Consider the following 19,143-nt stretch of genomic DNA (forward strand, 5'->3'; position numbering starts at 1 on the left):
TGGTGGCCCCCAAATTATGGAATGATCTCCCTGACGAAGTGTGCCTGGTGCCAGGTCAAGACTTTCCTCTTCTCCCAGGCATTTTAGCATGTGTTATTAAATTGCTTTTAAAAAAATGTGTTTTTAAATTTTTATATTTGTTTTTAATGTTTTTAATTGTTGTAAACTGCCCAGAGAGCTTTGGCTATGGGGTGGTATACAAATGCAATAAATAAATAAATTTTGCTACCTTCAGTAGAAACAGGGCAGTTTCTCTCTCTCTCTCTCTCTCTCTCTCCTTCCATGTCTGCAAATGGTGTGTGTATGGGGAGAAAAATCTTGAAGAGAATTAAGATGAATCAATCAGCTAAGCATTTCTCCTAGATGCTGTAAAGTTATCACATCAGCTACTCACAAAGAAGGGTCCTGTGGACTAACAGGTAGCACATATTAACATTTCAACCACCTTCTAAAGTTGCATATAATGGCTCTATTCGAGATATATGGTTACATGCAGCAACAAGTGCATTGTTTGAAACAGTGGCTGAGGCTGTGTATTGTCATCTGTGTTGCAATGTAGATGCACATGCATACTCTCAGCTACACCTATACTGAAAATGGGGGTGCTAGCTTGGATGCTTTGTGTGCAAATTTACATTCACAATGCTAATGTGCATCCAGATCCAGAAAAAGCATCTCTGGGCAGAAACTGCTTCTGCACTTGGCTGTCCTGTGCTTGATTGCAAATAAATAAATGTAAAAATGGATTCTGATTTAATTTTTTCAGCATCTTGAGGACATATAGATTTGTATGGCAAATCCTGTGTTAGAAATTGGTACTTCTCACATTAGAAGCTGGCATCATCCTTGGATCCTTGTATGAAATTTAATCTTTTTCAGAAATGCATTCCACAGGAAAAACTTTTTCTATTTGTGAAACAAAAATGCTTGAAATACATTATATTAGGCTGTTGATTTTAGATGTTTGTTCTAAAGTGTTGTGGATTTAACTGCCTTTTACAGGCAAAATAATATTAGAAACAAAGATCTGCTTTGAAGTTTTTTATTCAATGTGTACACCTGGGGGGTTTAAAAAAATATTTATTTTCTTTTTTACAAACTAGTCTCTTGACACATTCGAGCAAGAACATTATAATGTCGGTCATCTTCAGTTATAAGGGTTACAACTGGCCAGGCCTCTTCTGGGTCATTGGGGTAAAGGGTGACGAATTCATCTGTGTTATACTTATACATTCGATAAACCTGGATGGTATGCTGCAAAGCATAAGCCAGGAGAAACATTTCCACCTAGGCAGGGGGGAAAAAGTGACAAAATTGGATGTATTATTTAAAAAGACAAATAAATAATTCATCTAAAGGCATTCAATTAATGGATGCTGAGTGCACAATTCTGAGCCTGGTCCAGAGGACATGTATAGGTGGCCAAGGTAGAAGAAGAAAAAGCTTGATTCCTGTCAAGCAGCAGAAAATTGTGTGTAGTTTGTGTTGATTTAGTCCTCTTCTATGTTCTCCTGCCAAACAGCTGGTCAGCAGGATTCCAGCTTCTCTTACGCAAACAGATGAGAATGTATTGGCTTTGCTGAATCAGGGCCCTGGATTATATTTTGTATAGGAGTTTGTTGATTAGTTAAATGGAAAAGTCAAACTACACCATGTTCTTTAGCACTGGGATTTTTTTTTACTGCCAATTCACATGATCGTACAGTTGGAAGGTATCTTGAAGGTCATCTAGTCCAACCCCCTTTTCAGTGTATGGCCTGCAATGCAGGATGCTACAGCAGGTGTGGGGAATCTGCTACAAATTATGCAAGCCGTGGCCACTAAGTAAATAAAAACCGAAGCTACTGTATAAACAACAAAGTTATGCAAACAATACAGGTTACAAGATCTCCAAGACTGCACCTCATTTATACTTCTTCTGACAGGAATTGGAGAATATGCACGGATGGCAGCCTTTAACCCCGGCTTATAGCCTCAATTTTTCTTTATAGATTTTTCTTCCTTTCAGGAATATATCATTCTTGCAAATCCTAAAAACTATTATAGGAATGTCTGCTGGTGTGCAAAATGGCTTGTGCTGCCACTGGTCAAGCCAATATTGTTGTACTACTTCAGAATCCACTGCTGGCAACTTATCAAATTCTAAAAGCAAGCCAGGACCATCTTACAACCCATATCCAGCACACCTGGAGTCAGAGGCAGAACTCCTCAAACTGTTCTCTGAATTTAATAATTAGTCACTAGGATTTAACTACAGAGGGTTCAACTCAAATTTCTTTGCTGGAAATCAGGCCACCCGCTAAGTAAGGCAGTTTGTTCTCAGACCCCAGCGGAGAAAACAGAGGCCACTGAATTCCAGCTACTGAAGCCATCATGCAGCAAGGCTTTAAGGTAGGCCAGTGGCCCTTTACATTCTCTGCAACCCTGCTTGACAGTTGGGTCATTAGGCCCACCTATACTGGATCAGCATCTGTCTTCCCTCCTCCTAGTATAGTGAACAGAATGTAACAAATGTTAGCTCCATTCGTCTTGAACTTGCAGAACTTACTTGTTCAAGGCCTCCTGTGAGACCGAGTTGATTCAAGTGGTTTTTCATTAGCTGGGAAGGATTGCTGGATGTATCCCGGGCAAACAGAAGCCAAGAGAACATGGGGACCTCCTTTCCCTTCTCATTGTCTTCATACAACTCGATAGCAGTATTTAGCATGAGGAATTTCACAGCTTCATACAGTTTGTATTCATCCTCTTCACTTCTAAAAAGCTCATCGCAAGCTGCTTGCTTCTCTGTGAGCATCTTCATTTCGCTCATATGTTTCCACTGAAAAAGCAAATACACCATGATGAGATAAATGGGCTATAAGAAGAATGGCAGAATAAATATCTCCAGTGTGAACAACTGCCATTCCTTCAGGACTGCTGGAATTTAGATTCTAAAGCCAACAACTCATTAGCTAACGCATTAATCTGTAGAGGGCTGTATTAAATTGGTGAGGTTGCAGGATGACAGTGCTAATTTAGCTGTGATGTTTTAGTGCTGTCCTGGACTTCTTCTGGGATGAAGGGCGGGCTATAAATTAAATAAATAAATAAATAAAAACTAGGGAATGAAAGAGAAACTATTAACGATCACTTTAAAAACAAATGAGTGGCAGCTTCTATTAAACTGTAGTTCCTTACATTTCCTTCAGTCACCTACTACTATACATTTTGGAAAGTTGTCTGTCTGTTGTTCACTATGCATTTGGACACTTCTTATGATACCACAACCAAATGTTATATGATTGTTCCTGAGTTCAAGAAGCAGGTATTTGTGTGTGTTTGGATACAGTTGGATGCCATTTTAAATCAAGATGGTGGACTAAACCTTTAAAAAACGTACTGATTATAACCACTGATTTAAAAGCTGCACTGATTTTTTGGTTTCTTAGAATTTCCAAGCAACACTGGGCATGAGGCTGCTAGTATTTCATAAGGGCACCTATAGTTTGGTTTTGGTAATTTGCAAACATTTAAAACTTAGATTGTTCAATTAGTTGGTAAGTTAAAAAACAAGTGATTAATCAATTTAAAAAACTTTGATTTAATAATTGTATGCTATGCTTCCACAAACAAGCCTGAGCTCCAAACAGCTCATTACAATAATAGCTACATCAAATTAAAGTTCAATCAAAATAAACAAAAGCAAAATAAGCAAATGAAATTCACAAAGAAAACATCACAACAATTAAATAATAGTTTCAGTGATACAGTAATAACAGCTAATCAAAATATCAACTGAACAATGTGTATCACAATAAATACTTACCACTCTCTCGATAATGGCACCCAGCTCAACCACCATGGTAGCAGAAAACACAAATCCCCAACAGAGATTGCAGATAAAATACTTTCAACTCACCACAAAACTTTAAATATCTATTATGCTCACCTACTACCATCCTCTAATTCCTGCTTAAGTGGACCCCCTTAAAAAATGTAACTAAGGTAGGACTCCCTCCTCCTAATAAACCCTTCCTCACTAGGGAGTAAATACTGAACATATTTAATCAACTGGCAGCCTTAAGCATGTCATCTGGCTGTGGTACAGATAAGTTTATTGTCAATGTAGTACTCAAGCCATAAAAATATGCCTATGAAAGTATAACGTGTTAACTGATGTGGGCTGATATTCCACCCAAAGGCCCCCTAAGTCCAGTCCCCTCCTGTGAAGCAGAATCATTTAGATACTACCCTGGAGCAAGGTTCAGTCCAGGCACTGCATGTCACGAGCAGAGGGTAGGTGATACAGAGCAAAGCACCCACAGGACAAATAGTTCCAGATGACTCAAGCAAGTGAGCAAAGCCACAGCCTACAGGGGAAAGTTAAAACACAGAGTTCCTGGCCAGTTCAATGTGTGGGAAAATCCCTTCTCAAACCTAAAATATGGCAATTTGGTAGGTCTTAAGCATGACTATTAATATCCTTGGATTCATCCTAGCAAAGACTTTAATAGGCGCAGGTAAGATGGCACCCATCAGATCCCTTCTCTCCAATCCTATGACCTCTATGGCAAAGTTCAACTAAAGGACATGACAGAAGCCCCTGAAGCATAAATCCTCACGGGCAGCAGTGAGGTTTCCGCATGATGTTGTCCAAGGAAACGTTATTTAATGGATTTTATGCTATTTTTAGAAATTCTTCTTACACAGTGGCTCACAACATAAAAACAGTAAAAAAAACCCACTAGTAATAAAAAATAGACATATAATAAAAACAGCACGGCTAAAATGTTTTATAAATACCAGTCAGTACATATAGATTCTTAATTTTTTTTTTTAATCTCTCTGCCAAAAATGCCCATCGACTATAATCAACCTGACTGGGGAAGGGAAAGAGGGAACATGGAATCAATCTTTTTCCCATTCCATTGAAACGTATGATCAGCACAACTGGAGTTAGTGGGCTGACCATTTGTTTGTCAATGTACAAGGGATGCATGTGCTCTCACACTATGCTGTCATATACCTCTCTAAATGTGCTCAGAGGAAAGCATTTAGAAGGGGGATTCAGACACAGATGCCAGTTTCAGTACATGGACTGATTCCTGCTAAAGTGGTATGACTGATGCTGCTAGTCTCTGATCAGTAGAAATGTGGAATGCACAATACATTAACTTAAGAACACATAAATTCTCAAACCTTGCTCTTTAGTAGCATTAAACATTTTTTAATTTCATCCACCAAGTTTTCCACTTTACTGGTCCATTTTTGCCTGAGTTGCCACTGCGTGATCCAGCCATATTTGTCCATCAGTTTCTCTGGTAGCTAAAATGTTCAGAACATAAAATTTAAATTTCTAGTAAACATTAATTTCAAGACAACATTAAGTCAACAGTACCTACTGGTATGTTTTTAGTAAATCAGGGCATCTAATTCCTGTCTGCCACAGGTTCTTTGACCAAAATACCAGTTGCTGGAAACCACAGAGAGGAAGAGTGCTATAACACTCAAGGCCTGATTGCAGACTTCTCACAGGCCCCATAGGCATCTGGTTGGCTGCTGCAAGAACAGGATGCTGGACTACAAGGGCCATTGGAGTGACCAAGCAGGCTTTTCTTACATTCTTATGTTTAGAACTAGGGGGGCTCTGCCCCCTGCTTGCCCCACTTGCCAACCCCCCACCCCACCATCCCTCAATTCCCACTGCCACCCCCAGTCTTCTTGCCAACCCCACCCTCTCAAGAACCCCCTCTCCCCTCATCAACCTGCTTGCCTCTCCTGTTCCTCTGCCATCTCTGCCCTGTGCAACCCGGACAAGCACTGGCCCCACGGAGCACACCTAGGCCGCACACTGGCTTCTCACCCTCCATGCTGCAACCACTGCCCCGCTGCCTCCACTGGACAAACTCTGCTGCCACCTAGGCTGCATGCCACCCTCCTGCCCACCAACCCACCCAGGCTGTTTCTACATAGCCGCTGTCACACCTAAGCCACCCGCTCACTTGTTAAGGCTACCACCACCACCTTGCATGCTTGCCAAGGCAGATAGTATGAGCGGCATGTAGGTGGTGGTGACAGAAGTGTTCATGCTGTGGTTTGCAGCGCCACCTGTCTGCTGCGCTTCCAAACTCCAGCGTGATGCTGAAATTTTTTATGTATATAAAAATATATATTGCTCAAGCAGAAAGGAGACCTATACTGGGTGCCTTCTAAGATGGAAAACCCACCCAGGTAGTTTTGCTTTTTTTTTCATATGAAGAGATACTTGTTTTAAAAAGCCAATGACTGGTGAATGAATTTAGACAAACACTTGCTAAGCAAAATCATTTTGTTCTATCAAGATGTGTTGGAACTTTGAGGCCTACCAATATCATGTCCTCCCTCTGGAGCCAGCCAGGAAGCCGAGTAGCTTGGCTAAGTGCTTGAAACAATGTTGCTCTGATGGCACAATAGTTATCTCCTCGCACTCTTCTTATCGAAATAAATTTCTGTGAAACTGCTTCATAGCCCTACGTTAAGAACCAAAACTATTATTAGATGCATACACAATAAAAAGAAGTCACTATTTAGCAGTTACCCAGACTTTTAAGCTGAAAATTTCAGTTGCAGGACCCCCAATATTACAGACTGATTTATATATATATGTCATTCCGTAGTTTAGAACTCAGTGAGCTAGTCCTCAATGGGGTTGCACTCACCCTGAAAGACCAAGTACGCAGTTTAGAAGTTCTTCTGGACTCTGCGCAGACTCTAGTAGCAGCAGCTGCCAGAAGTGTCTTCCACCAGCTTTGGCTGCTGTGTCGACTGTGACCCTATCTGGAGAGGCCTGATCTGGCCACAGTAATCCATGCCCTGGCCTGGTCAAGGGTTAACTACTACAATGTGGTCTACATCAGGCTGCCCTTAAAAATGTCTCAGAAACTTCAGCTGATTCAGAATGAGGTCACTCAAATCCTGTTGGATCATGTGATGCCATCATTTCTGAGCCCAGTTTAAAGTGCTGGTTTCCACCTTTATAAAGCAAGGGTGAGGAAGGGTGCAAGGGAATTTTTAAAAAAATTAAGAAGCACCAAATACAAGCAGTGGCTGGTGCTGTGGCTTCACCTGCCCAGCTACTGACAACATGGCTTTGCCAAAATGGTCTCATGGTTCAAATGGGGAGGCCTAAAACAATTTGGGTCAGGGTTATTTGAAGGACCACCAGCACCCATACCAACCTGCATGCTGGTTAAAGATCAACAATGGAGGCCCTTCCCATTTGCCAGTCATAAAACTCAGTGAATTTGGCAGACATGGGAGAGGACATTATCTGTGGTGGCCTCATGACTATGGAACTCACTTCCAGCTGGCCTCCATAAAGTTACCACACTTCAGGTTTTCAGAAAAGCCTTGAAGACCCACTTGTTTTCAGTGGCTTACTCCTGAGTGGTATTCTGTACTCCCTTTGGCTGATGGATTTGTTAAAACTCTCTTTTATTTCCGGGCTTGATATGTACTCATTGTTGGTTTTATTAATATTGTGATAAAATACAATATAAAACTTCCAATTTAATTTTTTTTACTATATAAGTTGTACGTTTTCTTGTGTGTAAGCAGCTGTGAGAGTTCTGCTCATAAAAGCAGCCTATGAATATTTTTTTAAAAATAAAAATATACAAAATGAATACTATTCTAAACATGTGTCTAGATATTGGGCATTTAGACAAAATACAACAGCTAAAGGATAGATCCTGGTAACACTTATTTAAAAAGATGATGGGTTGTATCCAACTATTATCATATTCAGAGTAGACCATTGAAATTAATGGACTTTAGTCATGACTAACTTACATCCACTGAAATCAGTGAGGCTACTCTGAGTATGGTTTTGTTGAATACAACCCTACATACTATTGCAAAGACAAGGAGACCAGACCTTTCTTATACATTTGGCATGGGAAGTGTTTCCTCTCCACTCTTCTTGGCAGTAATCCATGATGCCTACCTCTGGTTCAACACTTAGCCTATTTTCTGGAAAATCTGAATTGCAATTAAGACAAGAGAACTAAATTTAGGAAAACAGTCAAGTTCTAAAGCACAAAAAAAGCCAATATATAAAGAAATGCCAAGCCTCTTCGTCTGAGATTCGCTTAATGCTACATGAGGGACACTTGGTAAGGGTGACCGCTTTGCCACAAAATATTTAAACCTCTTCAGTCTGTTCAATTTTCACATTTAATGGAGCTTTTAAAAAAGTGTTCATACTTATGCCCTGTTAGCCAAAGGAGTGCTCCCTGGGCAGATGCACTAAGCACAAAAACAGGAGCAGAGAGATGGCTAGGGGGTGGAGCAAGGCATGCAGGGAAATCTTCCTTAAAAACAAACAGATAAAGGAAACCCAACTAAGGGAGAGATTAAGGACTGTGCATGCACACTGCCCTCATTCTACCATAGTACCTTGGCCAGCTGAAGGGAAGCCAGCAGTCTATCATTTTTTTTCTTTCAGCCTCACGCCTAAGGGAGATAATTGACCTCAGAAGATGCATACACAGAGGATACATCCACCAGAGCTAATTCCTTCCCCCACGTAGGAGCCTCCCACCTTCGGTACTTATGTGACTGTAGGGGGAAATGGCCTGGGAGGGAGTTCAAACAAAACATATGAGACCCGTTCACAGCAGTTTGGCACCCTGTGGATCTTGACGGACTAAACTGCAACTGTCATGTGAATAAACACACTGTGTGAACTCACCCAGCCTAGACCAAGTTCAAATGTGAAAGGCCTTCTGCTTCACTCGTATATACATGCCTAACATCCTCCACAAAACTTTGGCTCAAGTGACACTAACTTTGTTGTAAGTGCATGGAAAGAGGAATCACAGTTACTTCTTTAGAGCAAGCTTCTGTTATTATCTCTGGGAAGGAAGGCATGTTTTGGGTGAAGCTTTGCACACTTAGTCAGCAAGTAATTTTGCTGCAGGGCATAAGGGGGGCAGCCAAGGCTTCACCCCCCCCAAAGACCTGATTCTATAGGTTGAAGTTGGCAAGTGCTAAGCAGCTCCCTCCAGGGGGCTAGATTCACTGGGAGGCTGCCAGCTGCTGACCTCTACACATTATTCAATTAACACATCATGCCGTACACATGTAGTACTAAAATGTACCTGAGGAGCCTGTCCCACATACAAGTAATATTTTTTCTCTCTCTATTTCTTCTGCATCACGGTACATGTCCTCCTCGCTGCAACAACATCAATACATACTTCACATAACAGCAAAGGTCTAATCCAGTCGTTTCTTTGAGCAACTCAGGAGTGGGGAACCTTAGGCTCAGGAACAGAAAGTGGCCCTCCAGGCCTCTCCATTCCTCAGGCAATGCCCCCTCCCCAGGCCCCGTCCCTCACTGGCCCTGCTCTGTGCCTTTCTTGAGGGCTTTTGTCTGACTGGAATAGGTCCTTGAACTATGATAATGCCTCTTGCTTGCCTGAATGAGGAGAGGTATCTATAGAATCCTCTCACTTTTGTTGTGTGAGTGGAAGGTAGCCTACTGTACAAAGCCTACTGTCACACCTGTTGCTGAGCCACTTTTGCCTCTGGCCCTACCCACCATTAACATGAGGCCCCCGGGTGGTTGTCCATGAGGCAATGCAGCTCTCAAGCTAAGAAAGGTTCCCCATCCCTGGAGTAAATAGTTATTGTTAACAAATGAGGTAATTTAAAGAGATGATAGGTTGTGTCCAACTAAGTCATTGCGCCAAGTGGAACAACTTCTGCAAGCACAACAGAACTTCCCCCCTCTCTCTCTTACCCCCAAGTCCCCCCCCAATCTGCTCTGGGAGTTCCCCCAACCCCCTGGAGCAGATTTTGGTGCGGAGGAACATACGCGGGGAAGTTCCACTGCACTTGTGGAAGTCATTCTGCTCACGCAATGACTTTAGTTGGATTCAACCCAATGAGTGTCAACTCTATATTCATTTAAGCAACAGCAAAACAAACAAACATGTTGCAAATACTCCAAATAAGAAGTCAAAAACAAGCAATAACAACTTGAAGACACACCTTTTTTTCTCTCTGGACTATAACATCTCTAACAATATCAGATTGTTGCCTTCCAGATTAGAATGCATTTTGTTGGTGATGGCATAACCTTTGGAATCATACAAGAAGGGGAATAAAAATCACATTATATTCACAAAGCAGTCTAAGAAAGCTTATGCTACATTAAAAAAAAACAACCATGTAAAAACTGAGCTCCTATGCTCCTGCTGGGAGGAAGGGTGGGGTATAAATAAATAAATAAATATGCTCAGTTACTTGGCAGTAAGTCCCACTGAATTCAAATGGGACGTGAGGGACACACTATGGCCAGCATCAAAAAAGCCCCATGCACAGGCCTGAAGAGCTTCAGTGGGATTTTGCCCATTTTGCTCTGTTCGTAGCCACTTGCACTGCACCCAGTACTTATTGAGAGAATCCCTCCCCCCTCGTGAATCGGTTCTCAAGGGGGCTACTGTAGGGGGAATGTACTTCTTTTAAAGTACACACAGAAGCAATCTAGTCCTTCAATCTAGTCTGGAATCCAAGCAGTGGATTTATATTGGTGGTGGTGCCCTTTATATTTTGCATTTTTTAAGAACTATATTTTTGTTTTAAAACTGTATGCTGCTTTGTTTTTATCTCATATAACAACAAGTGGGATATAAATTAATAAGGAGCAATACAATTGGGTTGGATCCAGAGATAATATTCTTGAGTCAAAGGCCTCTTAGGACTTTTTCCAACTTAGTGCAAGAAAAGAAAATTGAAATCCAGACTTCCATTCACTTCCACAGTCTCTTGCACAGCATCTCAAGATCCATATTTATGCGAAGTCCATGTTGCATGCAGTTTTCCACTAGCTCTAGTGCAACACTCCAGAGAATCATTCCACTGCGACAATTTCTTCCGCTGCTGCATTTCTGGATCCAACCCAATTTGGTTAATTTGGTTAATTCAAGAGGTGGTAGTTTTTAGGGAGAACACTCCCAACAACAGAAAAGTGGCACTGAAACAAGTTGCCACCAAATGAAATCTGTACTGAAATGAATCATAGAAGTACTTACTGTAGCCTGGTGAACTAACTGCAAGGAAGCTGAAAGAACAGAACACCACCATCAAAATGCATGCTAAGTCATCCTACTGGGCAGGAGAAGACAGCAATCCATGATGGACAGAGACTTGAAAAACAAAGGTAGCTTTTAGGTACGGGAGCTCTGCTTATTTGTCTAACAGCCTGAGCCTCTAACAACTCCTCCACAGCAAGGCATCATTCAATGAAAGAAGGCTTTTGTTGCCAGGCTGCTTGGAGGACTGGACTCTGCATGCTTTTGTCAAAAGTCGTTGCCAGCTATGTCTTGCAATGATAGCTTCCAAAGTGTGGTGATTTGGTTAAGGATATGAGATAAAACACTGCTAAAAAGATTGTTGTAATTTTTTTACAATTATAGTTCTTGTAACTGTTCTGCCTGGTTTATAGCAGTATAGCAAGATGACAGGCCTGGGTTACATGCATGTACACATTAGCAAGACTTTAACATGCAATGAAATAGATTGCCATGAATTATTTCCCTCTCCATTGTGGGCTTCTAAAATTCCACTTGCTATCAAAAAAAAAAAAGATGGTTAAGAACTAATTGCTCTTTTCAGGAAGCCAAAATATTAGAACAGATAAATGCTCAGTTGGGTAGGTCCTGAGGAGAAACCTCACCTAAAGAGAGAACAGGAGTATGTCCTAGACTTACCCACCCCCTCTCTATGTCTCCCTCACTGAGGAGAGAAGCAAATGACCAAACTAAGAAACCTTCCATTTATTTCAATGTGTGACCTGAATCACAGATCCACCTGCCCCAATCTATCCTTTGTAACAAGAGGGAAAATATAGTCTGAACAGGGCTCTAAGCAAATTAGCCTTGTGAGTAAGCCCACTAGAGTTACTGTTACTAGCCTGTGTGCCAACGTACATTAGTACTGTTAGCCTAGGAGAAGGAAAAGGGAACTCTGATAAGGCTTCCCTGTCTAGCTATTCATTCTTGCCACAAGCGAATGTGCAAGTGATTATTTGCAAGCCTGATCTAGATATTTTTTTTTTATCTCAATTGTGTAACCTGAAAGACGACAGTTTTGAATTCAGCAAAGAATGGGACATTCAGTCAAAACAGCAGCCATTTGTTCCAGACCAGAGTAAAGAGAAAGGCCTGTAAATTTTATTTTCACACTGGAATTTCCTGAAGGAGTGATAAATCTCCTGTTGATTTTAATGTGTCCAGAAGCCTCAAGGACCGGTTAATAGTAAATTTATCATTTGTCTATCAGGAGCAAGGGCTATACGAATATTTTTCTTGTGGCAATATTGTTGACAGACAAGAGGCTCCAAGAACTTCTTCCTACCGGATAAACTACTGTTATGTTATCAGAAAGAATTTGTAACGCATCCAGAAGCAGCTCGCCAGGTGAGCCGGAACCGCTACACTATCTACTTGGCAGGTGAGTCACTGTTGCTTATTGGGAGGGAGAGCAGTGAGGTGGCAAAAAAGGTTGGTAAGGTGTAAACACATTGGTGAAGCACCAAATACCCTGCTGCCTCATCCCTCTCCATCTCCCTCCCGGTAAGCAGCAGCAATCTACCTGCCGGGAAGCTAGTGTAGCAGCTTCACCCCATCCAGTGAGTTGCCTCTGCTCAAATTGTTATACTGTTTGTTAGTCACACAAAACATCTCAAAGGCCATACTAGGCTGTACATGGACAAAAAAAAAATTATAGTCGATCAGATTTATTATTATTGCAACAATACTGGCCGCTGGACAATTAAAATTCTTTAAGCTGCTTTTTATTTGTTTCACATTTCAGTATTCTCCTTTATTTTTTATTAAGGCCAATGAGAAGTTTTGTACTCAGACTTCTAGATTTGGCTTAGAAAAAGAGACTGGATAGTTGGATGATCTTGTCTCCCATGAGAAGAATTAAATTAAGAATTTCTAATTGGCTTCATCCTACAGCTATTTATTTTCCTTCATCACTAGAGCAATTACCACGGTTATGGCAAAATGAACAAGTATCAAGATATCTAAAATGCTGATTTGCTGAGAAGAAATGGTTTCATCAGTTTGTCCCCAAAACAGAGAAACTCACTGAAAGAAAACAAATAAACTGAGGTAAATTTTAATGATTTGAAAGCAGGATTTGCAATGCAATTCTAGGTTAAGCAGCAACCAAGGTAGCCTTAACTGTGATTAGTGTTGGTGAAGAAATCACATTAAAGCACAGTGATGACAGACAATGAAAGAGAAGGAAGAATTTGTGGTAGAGAGGGAAGAGCCCATGTTTTCCAAGCTAGTTTCCTATGTGCAAAACAGAGTTTGCAGCGACCATGTTTTGATTTTGTTTGAAGAATGATCCTGTAGCACATGGAAGCTTGCTAATTCTTCTAATAAAATACATTTGTTACCTTTTAAGCATCTGGAAAAATACAATAAAATCAAGTTATAGGACTGAAAAAGACTTCCTCAGCAAACTTTTAATGACAAGAACTCACTGGTCTACAGAAGATTCCACTGGGGAAGAGATGGCTGAGGCAGGCAGTTTTCCTTTACTCTTGTAGTAATTATCTTGATGGGGTCTAGACGTTTTTGAGACCTCTGTCTGTGTTATCTTTGTACAATGTGCACTATCTTCTTTGACAGTTAACACAGGATTCCCTTTGCAGCTAGTGCTTGAACTTGTTGAAGACATTTTGTCATGAGGAGTGCATTTTTCCTTTTTGCTTTTAGAAAACTGTATACCAAAAATACCTTTTTTCCGTTTCTCTTCCATTGTAACAGAAGGACCAGTAGTCTTTCTTGCCTTTGGCTGTGACATCCCAGGGCTATGAGGAAAATATATGAAGAGCCTCTGTGAAGTTAAAGGCCTATAAACTCTTACATAGTTCAAATCAGAAAGCAACATGGGACAGAATGTCTGTGTAGTGGATAAAGCAAATATATTGAAAGAAACAGTCTCTGGGAGAGTCTTTGGCCAGGCCTGATGAACTCACCACATGAAGCTGAATGGTACTGAGCCTGCCAGGTACTGACAACCTTTTTCTCCCACCCTGTTTGCAGTTTCACTCAGAAAGCAAAACCAAGTGTTTGAATGAGCCCTTGGTGTACTGCCATACAGGGCTAGTGCTTTCAGTTTAGCTGGTCACAAGGTGTGCACACTTCCTTGGATTCCATACACATCTCTTCCTATATGGCCAAAATTCCTCACTGTGCACAAAGCATGCCACGGGTGGTGAGGAATCACTGCCAGGCTAGAATGACTAATTTGCACAACATAGGCTCATGCAATCAATAGAATTTGCATATGATCCTAATTCCCAGATGTCAGACTAGACGTGGGCCCTGCATGTAGTCTGCATTATTCTTATACTGAAATCGGTACACATTTGCGTCAGTGAAAAGCTCATTATAGTACATCTCAGTGTACCACAGATATACCACGGGTATGACCATGTTACCCGAGTAAAGTACACAGTACAGTAGTTCACACATCTTTTAACTCACAAGATTGAAAAACGCAGTAGGTTCCCGTCCTTCCAAACAATTTTTCTCACTTCAGTGCCTGTCTAGGAACCAGTACTGTACTCATTGGCTTGAACCCTTAAGGGTGAGTCTGAGCTAAAATGCAACTTGGGAAGGTTTTTTGATCACTCTTACACCAGCCTCACTTTCTACTTTATTCTTGTTCTTCATCTTCAGTGTTCCTTTCCTGGTGAGTCCATCGATTTGATTCCCTGTATGTCTTTGAGCCATATTTTCCTGTCAGTGTTCTTTTATTTTTTCTCCTGATGTCCGTCACCCCCCCCCCCCGTTTCCCATCTTGGTGGTTTTTTCCTAGGGGTTGTTTAACTTCTCCTCAGGTTTGGTCACTTTGCAAGCCCTTTCGTTATTGTCTGTGGAGTTTAATTTGTCAATTTGTTATTACTCCCTCAGCATTATTCTTCCCCTTCTGTCCCTTAGTGGCGGCAGCAGCAGCAAGAGTTTTCCTTTTCCAAGCTTTTTTTTTTCCCTCCCTCTCTTTTTCACTCCGCCACCTTAGATCTGTTCCTGGTTTCTTCTTTGTGTTCCCAGTTACTGTTTTTGTTAGTTTGGGTTGTTTCTCCTGCTTTCGCCCTGATCCTCTCATCTGTTTTATTTTTTAAAAAATAATTGCCTTTCAGTACAGTTTTCATTATAACACGGAAGCCCTATAATGCGGATGCATCCTTATCCCCCACCGTCCCACCATTACAAGACCTTTCACTGTATGTAGAGTAAAAAATCATGAACTGGAAAACAATGAATGTGGGCTTGTTTTTCTCATGTTTTCCCTTTCTTGTGATCGTTCAGCATGTTAATAAAAAAATCTAATTCCAAGTGTTAGAAATTTGTTTCTTGAAGCAAAGAAAATAGACATCTTCAGCATTCCATGAAGGACTGTTTCTTCACAGAATACACAGCAGCGAGCCAAGGTTTGCCAATGAGCATATACTCAAAAGGAATCTGCAGCCAATTCTGTCTCTGACTACTGTCCTTGTATGATATGTGGGTTGCTTATGTTTTTATGTGAAGGAGCCATGCAACAATATCAGCATTTTAGAAACTAAGCCTCCTCCCACCCCATATTTTTAATTACAACTCTTCTCAAATTTTCATATTCTCTTTGTACCTACAAAATGATTTTGCATCCACTCACCTTGAAAGTTACTCAGTGGTTTAGGGAACAAACTCTCACAAGCCCTTCTCAATATAAAAATTAAATAACTAATTAAATATCAATACCACCATAATTTCCATTAACTACAATGCCACATTTTACATAAAGGGCACAGATTCAAAAATATAGATCTCTGTGACCATGGCTTTTGATTTATGGATGCAAGAACAGAAAAACCTGTATATGGGAGATCTTCATCTAGAACCACAAATGCTTAAACAATTAAACTGTTTCCCAGGAAACTGCAACTGAATACAAATCTGAGTGACTATTCTATAAAAACATGCAGTCAATATACTTTCTTAGACGGTATAACACAAAACAGACTTTGGCAGAGAGAACACCCAGAGCTGAGGTATCAGCACTAGACCAAAAGTTTTTCAATGTAGTTGTTTCTCATACTGAGTTTGTAACAGGAAGGGGAATGTCTTGAGTGACAAAATTTAGGAGGCAGATTAACAAACTTGACTTGGCCCACTCAGCATTTTGGGCAAACCATACACCCGTTATGTGACAAGCATTGTATGAGTTCAGGAAGTTCAAGTTACAGATTTACAGCCATGGCTTGAATTTGGCACCTTTTTCTATCTCCCTGCCCACCTGTCAATGTGGCCTGCAGAAGCTAGACCATTTTTGGATCCAGCCCTTGGGTCAAATGTATTTTCCCTTTCTTGCTATACATACTGTTGTTCTATTGTGTTGATATGCCTTTAATCTCCTTTCCCTGCTCCTGTGTTCATATCTTTTGCCATGCTGTATTTTTTGTGCAAAGCAGTGCTGGTTCTCCAGTGTGCTAGAATAACAGAATCAATTGCAGGATGGAAAAGATTATTTGGGTAAAACTAGATTAAGAATCAATTCCAATAGGAACAGGAAAGCTCCTTATTAACAATGGTTTCATATATGGTGAACTACTCCTATGTAGGAAATTGTGTTTTCCAAACGTGCATGTAATCACATAATCACAGAAAACCACCATCAAACATGTACAGATGGTGTACACACAAGCAATATCTGTATATGAAATTTGTCATATACAAAGCAGCATTTACTCCTGCAGCAACAGCTCCAGAACTCAAACACCAAGATTATTTGCAGTTTAGTTGTGACTGAAGTGTATGTCTCTTTGTGGGGGCGGTTAAACTAACAGTAACTTATTTGTCTCAGGACGGCCATTCTACAGAAACGAGGGGAAGGAATTGAGCTGCAAAGTTTGTATGCCAACTATTAAAAAATAGGCATCTTTTAAATTAGCCGGTCATATTAATGATTATCTGTATGGTTTTTAATTGTGTTTTATTGTTGTATACTGCCCTGATATGTTATATGGTGGCACAGAAATACTTTTTATAAATAAATGAATACACAACTAGTGTGTGTGTGTGTGAGTGTGTGTGATCCTTAAATCTTTTACCAGGATAAGCACTGCATAACACACTTTAAATGTTTCCAAAATTGTTACACGTTAATCTAATTAAACAAACAGATAGAAACATCTGCAAATCCTGTTTTATTTTTAGACTACACAACCCACAGTCTATTAATCCCTGGTCAAGAAAAGGGCTTACCTTTCTTGGGTTGCTTGTGCCTGGCTACTACTTAGCTTAAATTGTTTAGTATTATCTGTAAGGGTTGTAATGCCAGGACTAGTGGAAACCTGTTTTTCCGGACCAGATCTTTGCTCAGATAGTTTGTTCTCATCTCCAGCAATAGTAGCTTTTCCATTGTCCTGTGGCTTGCAAAGCAGTTCATCCTTATCTGTGCTCATCTCTACAGGGTATAAAAAACCCTTTGCAGTTTCAAGCCAATACTTTTGGGAGAAACAAAGAAAAGAGATCCGTCACAATTGAGGAGTTTAAGATGTTCTAAGTAACACTTTCGGGGTTTCCTTTTAAAAAAAGAAGCACATAAATAAAGGAGGGACTGTGAAAAACACTAATACTGGGGACAACAATGCCCAGTTACCTCCATCTTCTCTTACTTGTAAGCAGGGCCACTTGCCTGGTCGGGCAGGCTAAAATACGAGGCACCGGATTCTTTCATCCTTAGTTTAATAGTGCAATCCTAACCATGTCTACTGATTAGTGAGTCCCACTGAATTCAATTGGAGTTACTCCCAGGTAAGTGGGGGCAAGAAACAGCTGGTATAGCACAGTGGGGAGAAGAGCCTGGCTGGGAGTCCAGAGTCTGTGAGTTCAAATCCCCACTCATGTCTTCTGGGTATGAAAGGCCAGCTAAACATCACCCCCACAGTGAGTGGCTCAGGGGTTATGTGCCCTGCCACCTGTGCAGCCGTGGGCAAGCTGCATAGTCCCAAGGAGCCCAGCTGCCCCCCAGCAGGCAGTTGCGGACAAGGAAGGGGCTGGCTTGTGCAGCTCTGGCAAGCTGAGCAGGCCCTAGCCAGCTGGGGAGGACTAGCCTCAGAGGAAAGCAATGGTAAACCCCCTCTGAATACCACTTACCATGAAATCCCTATTAATAGGGTAGCCATAAGTCGGGATCGACTTGAAGGCAGCCCATTTCCATTTCGACTTGAAGGCAGTCCATTTCCATTTTTTTCAAGTGGGGGCAATCCTAAACATTTTAACTCGAGAGTAAGCCTCAGTGAAATCAATTAAACTTAGACAACATGGTTAGGATGGGGAGAGTTAAGAGCTGCACAGAAAAGGAAATTCCACAAGATGGAGGAACCCTTAAGAACCAATGAGCCTTCTCGGGTTCTGAATTCTAGCAGCGTCCGCTGGAATTTTGGGGCTACAACAATCCTCTGCTTTTTACTCCCCAGGACTCACTTCCGAGGAGATGTGTACAGGATCTGCCATACGACATCGAGCACGATGGTTATCATGTCCTTAAAGTGGTAAAGAAACAATACACTAGATATTAAAGCTTTAAAATTACCTCGATCGTAGCAGTTGTTGCATCACTTAATGTCTGGTTCTATTTTTATAAACAAATTTTACTTTTGCTTCCGTGTTTTCTCTATAGATTTATAAATGTAAATCACACATATAGAGCTAACTTCCGGGATAACTTTTGGATACTTTTTAAAAGTCTGTTTCCCCCCTCCCTCCTCCACCCGTTGTGATTTGATAGCCGCGTTTATCCCCACCGCCACTCCACATCACGCCACGCCACGGGTAAGAGCAAAGGCATGACTACCTGCTCTAATTCAGATCTTCTCTCTCGTGAAAAATCATTCTGCAAATTAGTCACTGCTAATTCACCCTATTATCCCCATGCTGCAGGTTGGAGCGTGTAAGCAGTGGCTGAGTAGCCCTATAAGTAGCCCTGTCAATATTGTGCATTTGAGATGAGACTGGTTGAGCTGTCATCCGAAAATCTCACATGCAAAACAGCATACGCACAGAGAAAGATGTTGCAGGAAAGGGCTCTTTTTTAAAAAAAAAAGTTTTA

The 19,143-nt window shown here is 41.0% G+C and overlaps 1 protein-coding gene across 5 annotated transcripts; it reads right to left on the reverse strand.

The window, feature by feature from the left end:
- Positions 1 to 1,032: 1,032 nt before the first annotated feature.
- On the reverse strand, positions 1,033 to 18,709 carry OTULIN (OTU deubiquitinase with linear linkage specificity). Of its 5 annotated transcripts, none has more exons than XM_061589528.1 (9): positions 18,628 to 18,709; positions 17,295 to 17,536; positions 13,526 to 13,855; positions 9,120 to 9,196; positions 7,895 to 7,998; positions 6,345 to 6,488; positions 5,179 to 5,304; positions 2,549 to 2,818; positions 1,033 to 1,287 (listed from the first exon to the last, which is right to left on the reverse strand). In XM_061589528.1, exons 2-9 carry the CDS (start codon positions 17,492 to 17,494, stop codon positions 1,093 to 1,095), a joined length of 1,446 nt encoding a protein of 481 aa, XP_061445512.1. In that variant the 5' UTR covers positions 17,495 to 17,536; positions 18,628 to 18,709; the 3' UTR covers positions 1,033 to 1,092. The 5 variants fall into 5 exon arrangements, with proteins under 5 accessions (XP_061445512.1, XP_061445495.1, XP_061445503.1 ...); XM_061589511.1 differs by lacking the exon at positions 18,628 to 18,709 and adding an exon at positions 18,519 to 18,604; XM_061589519.1 differs by lacking the exon at positions 18,628 to 18,709 and adding an exon at positions 18,189 to 18,260.
- Positions 18,710 to 19,143: the final 434 nt, after the last annotated feature.

This window comes from Rhineura floridana, chromosome 1 (genome assembly GCF_030035675.1).
Source record: "Rhineura floridana isolate rRhiFlo1 chromosome 1, rRhiFlo1.hap2, whole genome shotgun sequence".
NCBI classification, from domain to species: domain Eukaryota; kingdom Metazoa; phylum Chordata; class Lepidosauria; order Squamata; family Rhineuridae; genus Rhineura; species Rhineura floridana.